A 14,099-nucleotide genomic window follows, 5' to 3' on the forward strand; every position below is an offset into this window, starting at 1 on the left:
TAAGATGAATAAGGTCTGAGGATACAATGTAAAACATGATGACCATAGTTCATAACACTGTATTGTATAATTAAAATTTGCTAAGGGAGTTGAACTTAAATGTTCTCACATACAAAAAAGGAGATATATTTGGATGTTTTAATTAAATAAATGAAGAAATCCTTTCACAATATACATGTGTATCAATTCACCATTAGGTACAATTTAAATATTTACATTTTTATAGGTCAATTATGCCTCAATAAAGTTTAAATAATTAACTATTTAACTAAATCATAAAAGCAGCCAAAGAAAAGATACATTATTTCAATGAAGTAACATTAAGACTAACAACTTACTTTACAACAAAATGATGGAAACCATGAAACAATGGAATAACACCTTTAATAACAGGAAATAACTCCATGCTATAATTCTACTCCAAGGAAATAAATCCTTCAAAATGAACAAGAAATAAAGACATTTTCAGGTGAACCCAAACTAGAAAAATTTGTTCCAGAAAATTTTCACCAATAGATAGAAAAAAATATCCCTAGAAAGAAGTTAGATATTTATAAAGACATGAAGAACTAGGAAAAGCTTTGATATCTGGATAACTCTAAATGAAAACTGACTTCAAATAACATGCACTATAACACATAATATATAAACAACAACAACAATAATAATGTCTTATCATGTCGTTTAGTTCTACATTTATTTTGTACCCCACAACAGCAAAAATGATAATGATAGGAAGTGTTCTAAGGCCACTGCATTTATTTGGGCAATGATCAAAGTACTAACATTAAACTTCAAAAAATCAAGGAAGAATGTTTTCATTAAAAGAAGAATGAAAAATAAATAAGAGCTATCAGAAGGGATAAATGGGATTTTTTAAAATTGAAAATTCCAAAGCAGGCATAAAAAAGGGAGTAAAATGGAAACAAAAAAACAAAAACAGATGAGTCAAACATAAAATAAGTACTAAGATGATAGAATTAATATAAATTACCCTAAATAAAAATGGACTAAGTATTCTAATTAGAAGACAAAGATTATCACATTAGATTTTTAAAAAATGAAATAACATCACAACTGAGAAAGACTGAAAGTAAAAAGAGAGAAAAAGATATACGATGAGCCCTGACCGGTTTGGTTCAGCGGTTAGAGTGTCGGCCTGAGGTCCAGAGAGACCCGGGTTCGGTTCCCGCTAAGGGCACGGTACCTCGGTTGCAGTTTGTCCCTGGCCCTGGTTGGGTCGTGCGGGTGGCAGCCACTCAATGTGTCCCTTTCACATCGATGTTTCTCTCTCTTTCTCTGTCTCTCTCTCCCCCTCCCACTCTATCTGAACAAAAAAAAAAGGGAAAATGTCCTCGTGTGAGGATAAAAAAAAAAGAAAAAAGATATACTATAAATATACTAACCAAAATAAAGCTGATGTAGCAAATTAATAAAAGAAAAAAAAATACTTTAAGGAAAGAATCTTTACTACAGACAAAGAGGTGTAATTTATAGTGATACAAGAGTTAATCCATCCAATCCAGAAAGATACTAGAATTCTAAGATTGTATGCAACTAGTAATATAGCTTCAAATTATCAACATCTAAATCAATTAAATGACTAGAATTTATTTCAATGAATACTAAGTGCCTATTGAACATCTGGTTTGCCTCAAGATCCTTGAAATATTTGGGGATATATAAATTATAAAATGTTTTCTCTAAGCTTAATTATAATTCTGGTCCTAGAATTTAGATTTATTCTAGTAAACTTAAGTAGGTTAGAAACACTAAAAATAAACATTCCACTTTTATGAATTTAAAATAGTCAAACAAAATTGTCTTTTCCTATATTGAGCAACATATGATAACGTTCTCCATATACCTAACTTGATAATACATGAATCACCACATTCATTCAGAGAATGTATCATAAACAAAGTTAAAACATACCAGATTCCACAATGTGATTTTGGAAATGTCGTAACATAACCTCTGTGGGTTTCAATTTCATTATCTTTAATACGAAGGTAATTATGAAAGCATCCTACTTAATACAATAAGGATACTATAAGACTTGGGCTAAAACAACAACTGCTCAGCACTACTGGAATGACTCTGTCAGGTCCCTGGAACTATTTATAACTTATTGCTTATTACTTAAGGCACTTATTTACAACCAGCATGCTACCTAATTATTTTATTTTTATTTGATAAGCCTACTGGATAACATTATGATTTTTTAATAATTAAAAATAATCTGTATTGCTTCTACAATTGATTGCTCTAAGGAAAATCTGGTTTGAACTTTTAAAACCTAATTTACACTCAATTTTCATCTAGATTTTTAATCTCTTAATAAACTTTTACTATGCTGCTAGTCTTCTGTTGACATCCAAAATACATATAAATATATAATATATATTTCTAAGTATTCAAATATTATCACCTATAATCAGTTTTTCCATTAAAAAATATCAATTGCTAGTAGTAATTTTTCCAGAATTTCTGTATTTCATTTGGAGAGAAAATTATATTTTGTAATTTCAAATGTCTAATCCTTATTACCACTTCATTCTTATTTGAGTATTGGAATTTCTTTAAGTCTATGATAATTTCCTAGTAATGTTTTTAAAGTCTGTACAATTTTCATAAAACCAGGCCAAAGATAAATTGTTCCTTCCTTCTGAGAGCTTTCAGTACAATCAAAGTAACATAAATTGAAGGTCTATTATAAACCAGGTACTTTTACATGGGTTATCTTATTTAATATCATGATTATTCACATTTTTCAGAAGAAGTCATTGCAATCCAGGAAGGTTAAACAATATGTCAAAGGTCATGCATATAAGAAGAAAAGCCAGGCATTAATCCCAGGTATGTCTGTTTATTAGGACAAGATCATTTCACTACCAGGGGTTGGCAAATGCAATATAAAAATCTAGATAGTTGCCCTGGCCAGTGTGGCTCAGTTGGTTGGAGCATCATCCTATACACTACTGAAAGGTCACAAGTTCCATTCTTGTTCAGGGCACATATTCAGGTTGCAGGTTTGATCCCTGACCAGGGCGCATGTGGGAGGCAACTGATTGATATCTCTCTCTTTCTCATCAATAAAATAAATACATTTAAAAAAAAATAGGTGGAGGGTCTAATTAACCCAAGGCCCATAGTTTCTCCAATTCCTCCAAGATAACACAATGCATTCCCTCCTAGAGAACATCTATTAGCTTTTTATTAACGTCAGTACATTTTTTCTTTCACTGTTTAAAAAATCTTGACCTTAATCTTACTGGGCAATTTTATTGTAATGTTTTTCTTATTAGGCTCAATTAGCTGAAACAAGTTACTCTTGGGAATTATGTACAACCTTTTACATATTCTAAATATAGTACCAATCATATCAGAAATTATTCTATAAATAAAATGAAACATTCCTAAAACTACACTACTAGCATGCACAAAATACCCATAGATAGAAACAAAGATTGGTTGCCTCCGGCAAAACCCTAACCAGGGCTGGGGATAGAACCTCCAATCAAAGTATGTACCCTTGACTGGGAATCTAACCGGCAACCCTTTAGTCCATGGGCCAACACTCTAATTGCCAAGCCACACTAGCCAGGGTGGTATGTTGCTTTTTAAAGAAAGTCATTCAACACTAATAATCATAAATGGATTTGATCAAATGGGAATGTCTGATTAGGGTTTACCTTTTTAATCTCAATATATTTTAAAATCCATTAATTTGGGGTATATTTTTTGTTACTTTTGTTTTCAATCTTAAAGGAACCACTTAAAGGAACCACGCTGATAACTGTATGCTACAGCTGCTCTAACATTAGTGGATATAAACATTTCTTACCAAGTTACGCTTTTTTAGTGGAAGAAAGTAATAATAGTGGCAGAAAGAAAACATCAGTGCGTAGCAAGTAAGAAGTTCAGTGTAGAAACACAACTGCAGAAAGAGCCAATGATTATCTTCACCAACACAATTGTTAATCCTGAAAAAAAAAATTTTTTTTTACTTTAATAAGATGTTAATTTCAGATTGGTAAAACTAAAAATAAACACAAAGAACTTCCTATATGCTTAACTTCATGGAGATACACTACAGTCACTCAAACCTAAAAGCAAACAGTGCATAGAAAAAGATATAATATAAATATTCCACTTCACATCTGTAAAGCACTTTCCACTTTACAAAGGATGTCCACGTGTATGATCACCTTTCAACTTACTACCACCCAGCGAGGCAGGAAGAGCAGATGGCAGTCTCCTTGCTCCACTGATGTGAGAACAGGAACAAAGGAGTTAAACTTGCCAGCGATGTACAGTTGGTCAGTGGCCAACAGAACAAGAACCCTCTTCTATACATACATTGCTCTTCCACTCTAGCTTGGAGAGCAATTTCAATGACATGAAGTAAAATAATTTAAACCTGCCATTCTGACATAACTGCTATGCATTCACAATTTTTCTTACTTTTAAAAACTATACTTGACTGCCATAAATAAATACATATCCAAAACTATTTACAGATTCTTAGAGCTACATTTCCAGCCATACAATAGTGAACCATAACTAGGAAAAATGATTAATGTCATAATCCCAAAAATTTCAAAGCTAATGCAAGCTAAATGATTAATGGTTCCAAAGGTTGTTATACATATATAAAACAGGTTCAATTCCTAACTTAAACTGTTGTTTTAAAAGTGTGTTGTTAAATAATTTTTAAAATCAGATATAGAACTGAACAGAAAATCTTGCAGAGGCATTTCTTAGACTTAAGAGCTCATGCTGTGTTTTGTTATTCACAAGCAGGGCTATCAGAAAAGTGTTTTTATGTATTCACTTAAGAATACTCTTCAGCCCTGGTCAGTTTGGCTCAGCGGTTAGAGCATCGGCCTGCGGTCCGGAGAGACCCGGGTTCGGTTCCCGCTAAGGGCATGTACCTCGGTTGCAGTTTGTCCCCGGCCCTGGTTGGTCGTGCGGGTGGCAGCCACTCGATGTGTCCCTTTCACGTCGATGTTTCTCTCTCTCTCTCTCTTCCTCTCTCTCCCTCCCACTCTATCTGTGCAAAAAATGAAAAATAAATGTCCGGGTGAGGATAAAAAAAAAAAAAAAAAGAATACTCTTCAACAGATACTGCTTAAAAGAAGACTTATCCTTCCTGTCCCCCCAAATTCAAGAAATAACTGTTATGATAATAGCCTTCTTCTTATCCAGAGAGCTTTAAGAAACACTTAACATACTCAGTCTATACATGTAAGAGTTCCTTTGGTAATAATTATACTACATAGAAATAGTGATCAGATCCACAAATAGAGAAAATCTTATGGTGATCTAAGAACTAACCTCCATATCTAAAGCTGTTAGGCAATTAGAACAATGCAGTTTCTGAAAATAACAAAAATTCTTCTTTCTTCCAATTTACACTGTATAATCTCCCTCACTCTGAGTATCTCAACAAGGCTCTATTAGGCAATTCAATCATGAAAATCCCTAAACCCATTTAGGCCCTGGTCTACCGCCTTTCCATCCTACAACTCTTTCTACTTCCATTCTTCTTCCCATCAATTATCTAAGAAGTTGACTAAATTGGAAGCAAGAGGCCTAGAAACAAAGAACTCACCCCAATCTTAGAGTTTAGGCTAAATATCACTTTATTTTGTCACTGAGTTCATCTTTATTCCCTAAAAGTAAATAAATGATATCACTAATCTCTACAGTACCAAAATATTTCCTAATTCATTGTTTATGTTTTTAAGCTTAAACTACTGCATTATTCTAAAAGGAAGTATCCATCTTCATCTGTATATGAACACCTATTATATTTTAGTTAATCAAAAATCTTGCTCTAAAAAGTACATAAAATAGTTTTTCAGTGTGATTACCACTTACTCATTTAGCCAGCTTTTATTAATCGATTACTATTATAATTATAAACAGATCACTCAGTTGCAGAAAATACCTGAGGATTAATCTGCATAAATTCTAGGCACATTTTAAAAGACCAACTATGTGTTATACACTATGCTATTCTATTGATGAAATATATATAGTAACAAAGTGCTTTAATCTAAAATGTTTTTTTCCTAATTTCAGAAAAGTACTTCCTATCTAAATTATCAGTTTATAGTAAAACCCAAATTTCCACTAAAACCATGTTAATAACTTGTGCTATCAAGTTATCAAAAAATAAGCAAACTCTAAATTGATTAACATTATAAGGCAAAGATAAATTCTTCCCTTGAGTCAACTTTAGATAAATGCAGTTATAAATTTAACAAGCCTGTGATAGAGTTAATTTTGTATATATGCACACATGTATGCACAAACATAAGTACAGATGTATATAGGTATGTTTATTATAAAGTGCTACACTATACCAGTTTAAATATTTATACCAAGATCCCATGCTAGAGAAACAGAATTAAATACAGTATCTCGTCAGATTTTTGTGACAGCTTTGAAATGAGATACAATGCAGAATTCTAACATTTGTTTTAAAACATATTTTTCAACTAACATTTTCTTTAAATATTACAAGAGAGCCACCTATTGACCAAAAGTGTTGGCAGTTCAGCAGAAATAGCTGATTACCACTCACACACATGCAGCATGTATGTAATGTTAATACCTAAAATACATAATGCTGAAAAAGGCTTAAATGAGGAGAAATGAGGTCAGAGTACCTGAAATGTGTTATTCTTTAAACAAATGGAAAGAGAAATATAAACAATAAGATGTATATGGTTCATTACGGATAGAAACAATAAGAGCTATTACTTAAGTACTTTCAAAGTCTCAGATACTATAAAATGCTTTACATACAATGCCTCAGTTACTCTAATCGCCTTAGTTCTTTTGCATATTTGGGTGCCTGTTCATTCTTAGCTTCCTACTCAAATACTTTCTTGTTAGAAAAGATAGGATCTCTGAAAAAAAATGACTTTGGGAGTTTAGAGAACCATATAAAAACTGTATGCTTATTAAAAGATGTTTTAAACTACATCACCTTAATATAACTTTTAAATCTGCTAAGTACTACCATTTATTTTTCATTAGTTTTTTTTTCTGAAAGTGAATTATTCATTTCTTACCAAGGACAGTGATGATCCATTCTCCTAACGCAGTGGCCACAGCGGCTGCAGTGATGGGAGCGCTTTGGTCTCATCAAATTACACTTGTTACATAATTCCCAGAACTCCCTTTCTAGAGAAAGAAATTAAAATCCATTTAACACAGGCAAATGAGTAATGCTGAAATTTAGCAATAACTGTTTAGAAGATTTTATAGAAAGTCTTCAATATATATGTCTAAGAAAGTTTTCTTCTAGTCTCCAGTATAAATGTTTCCCATAAATGTTGCTGATCTGTTGTATATGTGTCTGATTTTATGTTTCTGATTTAAAACACTATAAAATAAAACAATATTAATAGTCAAACTAAGGGACATCAAACAATGTATTTGGGTTTCTGACATATTGCTACATGTAAAATTTAATGACAAAACCATAAATACAACCAAATTATTATATTAAAACAATTTTATTTAAACAAATTAATTTCTAGAAATTTTAGTTTCTAAAGGTTCTAACAAAGGAATAATGCTGAGTCTTGGTTTCATGGATTAATAAATCAAAATCAATCCAATAACCTCATTAGAGAAACAGATTATATTCCCAATCCCCGAATCATTTTATTTTTTAATATTATTGAATTCATTGGGGAATGTTTATGGGAGAGATTTGGAAAAGAATTTCAGATGAGTTTAGGAGGTATTAGAATAGTTTCAGTATATGCACAACCAATCAAAATGGACTCTAAGCTGGGGAAGGCAGGAGGGGTGTGGGAGCGGGAAGGAAGGGGTCAATGGAGAAAAATGGGGGACATCTGTAATACTTTCAACAATTAAAAATAAGAACAGCTTCAGAAGTAAAAAGTTACAAGAAAATTACTATTTAATAGAAGTAAATTTCTTTACAAAACTCAGTCCTACCACCAAGAATAATTTCCTCTAGCCCAAGAGCCTACAAATAATTTTTTATTTAAAACTTAAAAACATAAAGTTTACAGAAATGAAAAGTAATGTTTTCATTATAAATTATTCTAATCAGATCCATAAAAATTATATGGAATAGTGATCTATCAAGAAGAAACAACTTTTATTACACAGAAGGAATCTTTATATTTGTTGAAATAAAATTTTACTTTTACAAAATTCTTAAACCTCCCATCACTTATTTTTAAACTACACTCTAACCTCACTAAAAGTATTGGCATAGTAAAATTAACATAACTCCACATTCAGAGTAAATACTAGAATAAGCAAAGTATTACCCTAGTATACAGTATATGGTCACTAAATGCTTGTTTGCTAAAGAATAAAAAGTTTAAATTTAAAAAAAATGAGTCTAAACATAAATAAGAGAACATAGCAGGTAGGATTCAATTTTCTAAAAAGATACACAATTTTAATTTAATGGCCAGGAGTAAAATCAGTATGTTGGAATTTTATATAGTGAAGCGTTGGAAACACATTCTGCTACAGATGTCTCTGAAGAAATCAATAAAATATAAATAAAAATCTATATCAAACAATTTGTTCTAATAATATAAAAGTTGAAAAATCAACTTTTACATTTAAAATCTCATTTTAAAATAAATACTTTCATTTCAGTTCTTTTAATGAAAACATATCATGTGAGAAAGCAACACTATTAAAGCTTAATTTAGTTAAACCAGTACTATTTAACTGCAAAATGGCAACTTATCCATATGCAGCAAAACACAATGTCACAAGCATATCACTCCCCCCACCCCATTTAACTAGATAATCTCAAACATTCTAATGCTAAAACTCTGAATTCACATACTTTAAAAAATACAGTCAAGCCCTGGCCGGTTTGGCTCAGAGGTTAGAGCGTCGGCCTGCGGTCCAGAGAGACCCAGGTTCGGTTCCCACTAAGGGCATGTACCTCGGTTGCAGTTTGTCCCCGGCCCTGGTTGGTCGTGCGGGTGGCAGCCACTCGATGTGTCCCTTCACGTCGATGTTTCTCACTCTCTCTCCCTTCCTCTCTCTCCCTCCCACTCCATCTGTACAAAAAATGGAAAAATGTCCTCGGGTGAGGATAAAAAAAAAAAAAAAAATACAGTCAAAAAAGAGATTTTCCTTAGTGAGCCAATTTTCATTAAAAGACAACATTTACCTTCTTAAACCAATCCCTAAAACATAAATATGGTGTATTCATTATTGGCAATTTTAGCTAGAGACTAAAATTCCTTTGTTCAAATGTAAAATGTGATATCCTCAGAAAAGAAGAGAGCATGTGGCTATAGTCAGAAATAATCTGTACTTCGGTAGTCTAGACCACAGGCTGGCAAACTACAGTCCACAGGAAAATCCAGGCCAGCACACATTTTTGTGTAATCCATGAGCTAAGAATAGTTTTGACAATTTTAAATTATTGATATTAATAATAATTTGTGGGATGTAAAAATCATGAAAATCAAATTTTAATGTCCATTAATAAAGTTTTATTTGAACAAAACTATGCCCACCCTAGAATGATAGAGCTGAGAAACAGTGACAGAGACTGAATAATCCAGAAAGCTGAAAATATTTTATCTGATCTTCCAAGTAAAGAGTTTGCTGCATTATGGTCTGGACCATAAATTTGTTTCTTAAAAGAGCTTGAGCCATCCCTCTAGCTAAAATGTAAGATGCAAGACAAGCATCTAAAATGAGAAATAACTATGAAAACTCATTTGCACCCATATACATGAGCACAAGCACACACCTATGTACTGTAAAAATCTAGAAATTTAATTAAAGTATCATCTATGTTTTTCCTTGTATACCAAGAAAAAAATCCATCCAGTTTAACCTATCCTAAATATCTATAAATTATTTCTTAGTCTTCTCTCTTTCCTTTTCTTCAGGGTGTACTAATGTCCAAATAGGATCTTGGTGACTCATACATTCTGATGTCTGATAAGTGCCTACAATACTTTTGTACTAGCCATCTAATAATAGAAAATAGAAAATGAAAGCCTATAGGACAGAAAATCTAATCGCTAAGTTATGGTAACTACAAAAAAATTTAAAAACTCACAGATATATGTTTTTAAAGAAAAATCAAAACATAAAAACTAATCAAAGGAAAAAGGACAAACTCCATAAATCATTGAGGCTCTGTTTAATATTTATAAACAACATCATACTATTGAATATGTGGTCTTATTAATGCTGTAAATGCATGAATGAATATAAAGCAAGGTGTTGTTTTGTTTTGTTTATCCCATCAGAAAGGAAGGAATTGCTTTCTGTTAAGTATGTTAAAAGACTCACATATTAGGGGGCCTTTTCTCAAAAACTGCATTTAAAAATCAAAAAGTAATGTTTTAGAAAAATATATAATTTAAAAATACCAGAATCAATACAAGGTTTACGTCTTAATAGTGATTCCCTGACAAAACTGGTTGCCAATGTAAGAAATAAATGACAGTAAGTCTCCTACAAATCACCTTTAAAAAGGATGAGAGGAAGGAAAAAGGCAAAACTATGAGTGAGTACATGACCCTCAGCATTAACAGCATATGCATCCCTTCAGCTTGGGTTAAATTTCAAGGGAACAGCATCAAACAAATTTAAAGATATATATATATATATATATATATATATATATATATATATATATATATATTTATTTATTTATTTATACACACACACACACATACATAACTTAGAAGGAAGACTTTGTTCTCCAACAATATGTCAAAAAGTAGCTTTAGTGATGACAAAAAACAGTGAAGTCAAAATTACCAGTTGAAAAAGAGCTTGATGATGAAATGTTCTAAGACTGATTGTGGTGATGGTTGCACAGCTCTGTCGATATACTAAAAGTCATGAATGTATACAATTTAAGTGGGTAAATTATGTATCATATGAATTATACTTAATTAAGCTGTTTTAAAAGTTAGGATATTGAATTAAATCATTTCATAAATTTGAAAGCAACAAAGTAATATTTCTATATTTCAGACGTGTGTGAATAATTTGAATACTATAGACATTGAATAATTACATTTGACTATTTTACGTACGTGCCCGAAGTTTATAAAATCAAATTCTGGGGATCTAGGCATGAGAAAATGGACTATTCTCTTATATTAAAATTGCTTCATATTTGGTGAGTCATATAGATATTAAATTTAATTCTGTTTTTAAAAAGAGGCATGTAGCAGAGAGGCCAGTGTGACCCAGCAGGGATGGGCCATCCAGTTACAAGAGGACCTGCAGCGTGCTTAAGCAACAGAGAGGCCTGTGCGACCCAGCAGGGACTGCATGATCTAGTTACCCACGGGGCCTGTGGGGTGCTCAAGCACCAGAGAGGCTAGTGCGACCCAGCAGCCCATACATAGACATATAGCCAGGTCCCCAAAGGGACAGTGCGATCCAGTTACCTGTGGGACCTGCAGGGTGCTGGGGCACCAGGAAGGCCTGTGTGACCCAGCTGCGCACAAGATAGGCATAGAGGATGTGAAAAGTGGAGGTGGAGTGAATAGAAGCTATGCAGACGATCTCCCAGGACCAAACGGGAATTACAACTAAAATAAAGACAAATCCTCGGAAAAAAGCAACAGAAAAGCAGCAGGACAGGACCATATAACCAGGGACACTGGTAGGATCTGCAGAGGCGCAAGAGGGTGGTGGGCTGGGAGCCCATGAACAGCAACAGTCTTAGCTGTGAGCAGCACCCTTGGGGAATAAAGACGAAGCCCACTCCACAGTGCAGAGAGCCAGGACAGAGCGCTAAAATAGCCACAGCCACTCACCTGGGGGCTACTGGAGAGGGAGGGCAGACTGGGCTGGAAGTCTGTGGGGACACCCAGGATTTGGAGGACACTCAGAGATTTTGCTGATTTTCAGCCACAAAGGACAGTGGACAGTGTGCTCCTTCCCCGAGCTGTGGGGAAAAGCAGCAGCCCCCACCTCTGAGAATCAGCCTTTCCCAGGTGAGGCAAAGAAATCCAAATTGAGACAGATTAATAACCAGCATCTATCCCCCACTATGGAAATCCTCTTACGCAGAACACCAGGGCTACATTCCAAGGCACTGAGTAATTGAGACTACTAGCCACCAGGAAAAAGCTAGAGGAAAACAGAACCTTTCCTGAGCTTGCAAATCTACCCAGGAAAGTAAGACTTGACAGATGTGTTTAACGTGGGCCCACTCAGGTTCATCCAAACCCAGTAGAGGGAGCCACAAACAGCAGAACACCAACACCCACAGGGAAAATTTGGCAGGCTCCAAAACCCACTGAGATAGCCAGAAGGGTGAAACAAAGAAACAAATCCCAAATGAAAGAACAAGAGAACTCTGTTGAAGATGAGATCAATGAAATGCAGTTAAGCAAATTATCAGAAGTAGAATTCGGAGCCATGATTTTGAGGAAGATCAACAGCATGACTAAGGACATCAGCACCATGAGTAACGATATAGAAACATTGAAAACCAACCAAGTGGAAATGAAGAATGACATAACAGAAATTAAGAACACATTGGAAGGACTAACCAGCAGAGTAGAGGAAGCTGAGGACCGGATCAGTGAATTAGAACACAGGGTAGAAAAAAATCATCCAAAAGGAAAAATCAATTAAAAAACAGGAAGATAGCTTAAGAGAACTGTGGGACAACTAGAAACATAATAATATTCACATCATAGGCATCCCCGAAGAGAAAGAAAAAGGGCAAGGGTTAGAGAATATATTTAAAGAAATAGTGACAGAAAACTTTCCTAACTGTCTGAAGAAAGAAGGCATTCAAGTTCAAGAAGCACAGAGAGCCCCAAGTAAGAAGAACCCAAACAGGCCCACACCAAGACACGTAGTAATTAAAATGCCAAAAATTAAAGACAAAGAGAGAATCCTAAAGGCAGCAAGAGATAAGCAACAGGTTACCTACACAGGAAACCCCATAAGGCTCTCTCAGCTGACTTCTCAACAGAAACACTACAGGCCAGAAGGGAGTGGCATGAAGTAATCAGAGGTCATGAAAAACAAGGATGGAATATATTAACACCAAACCAGCACTTCAAGATATGCTAAAAGAACTGCTGTAATTAGAAGAAATAGGAAGAAAAATAGAACCAAACTAAAAAAGATGGCAATAAATAAGTACATATCTATTATCAACTTAAATGTAAATTGTTTGAATGCTTTGATAAAAAGACACATAGTAGCTGGGTAGATAAGAAAGCACGACTCACATATATGTTGTTTACAAGAGACCCACCTCACAACAAAAGACTCACATAAGTTGAAAGTGAAGGGATGGGAAAAAATCTTTCAGGCAAATGGAAAGCAACAAAAGCTGGGGTAGCAATACTCATATCTGATAAAGTAGATTTTAAAATGAAGACCAAATTAGAGACAAAGAAGGTCACTACATAATATTGAAAGGATCTATCCAACAGGAAGATATAACCTTGGTAAACATATATGCACCCAATATAGGAGCACCAACATATATTTCAAATCTTCTGGAGGACTTCAAAGGAGAAATCAACAGCAATACATTCATAGCAGGTGACTTCAACACCCCACTGACATCACTGGATAGATCATCTAAACCAAAAATTAACCAGGAAACACAGACTCTAAATGAAGTGCTAGATCAAATGGATTTCATAGGTATCTACAGAGAATTACACCCCGAAACGGCAGAATTCACATTCTTCTCAAGTGCACATGGGACATTCTCAAAGACAGACCACATGTTAGGATACAAACTAAGTCTCTACAGGTTCAAGAAGATTGAAATCATATCAAGCATTTTCTCAGATCACAATGGCATGAAGCTAAAAATCAATTGCAACAAGAACATGCAAAGACATTTGAACACATGGAGGCTAAATAGCATGTTATTGAACAATGAATGGGTTACCATGGAGATACAGGAAGAAATTAAAAACTTCCTGAAAACCTATGAAAATGAACACACAACACAAAACCTATGGGATGCAGCGAAAGCAGTTCTGAGAGGGAAGTTCAGAGCATTATAAGCCTACCTCAAGAACCAAAAAAATTTTCTAATAGACTATCTAACC

At 33.9% G+C, this 14,099-nt stretch overlaps 1 protein-coding gene across 1 annotated transcript in view; it reads right to left on the reverse strand.

Annotated features, from left to right (window-relative positions):
- ZDHHC21 (zinc finger DHHC-type palmitoyltransferase 21) overlaps positions 1-14,099 on the reverse strand; it is a 95,514-nt gene that overhangs the window by 32,636 nt on the left and 48,779 nt on the right. Inside the window, exons 5-6 of the mRNA XM_036261375.1 lie at positions 7,089-7,200; positions 3,848-3,986 (exon numbers count right to left, since the gene is read on the reverse strand). Of these exons, the coding sequence (XP_036117268.1) occupies positions 3,848-3,986; positions 7,089-7,200 (251 nt within the window). The remainder of the gene's footprint in view (positions 1-3,847; positions 3,987-7,088; positions 7,201-14,099) is intronic.

This window comes from Molossus molossus, unplaced genomic scaffold, assembly GCF_014108415.1.
Source record: "Molossus molossus isolate mMolMol1 unplaced genomic scaffold, mMolMol1.p scaffold_m16_p_14, whole genome shotgun sequence".
NCBI lineage: Eukaryota > Metazoa > Chordata > Mammalia > Chiroptera > Molossidae > Molossus > Molossus molossus.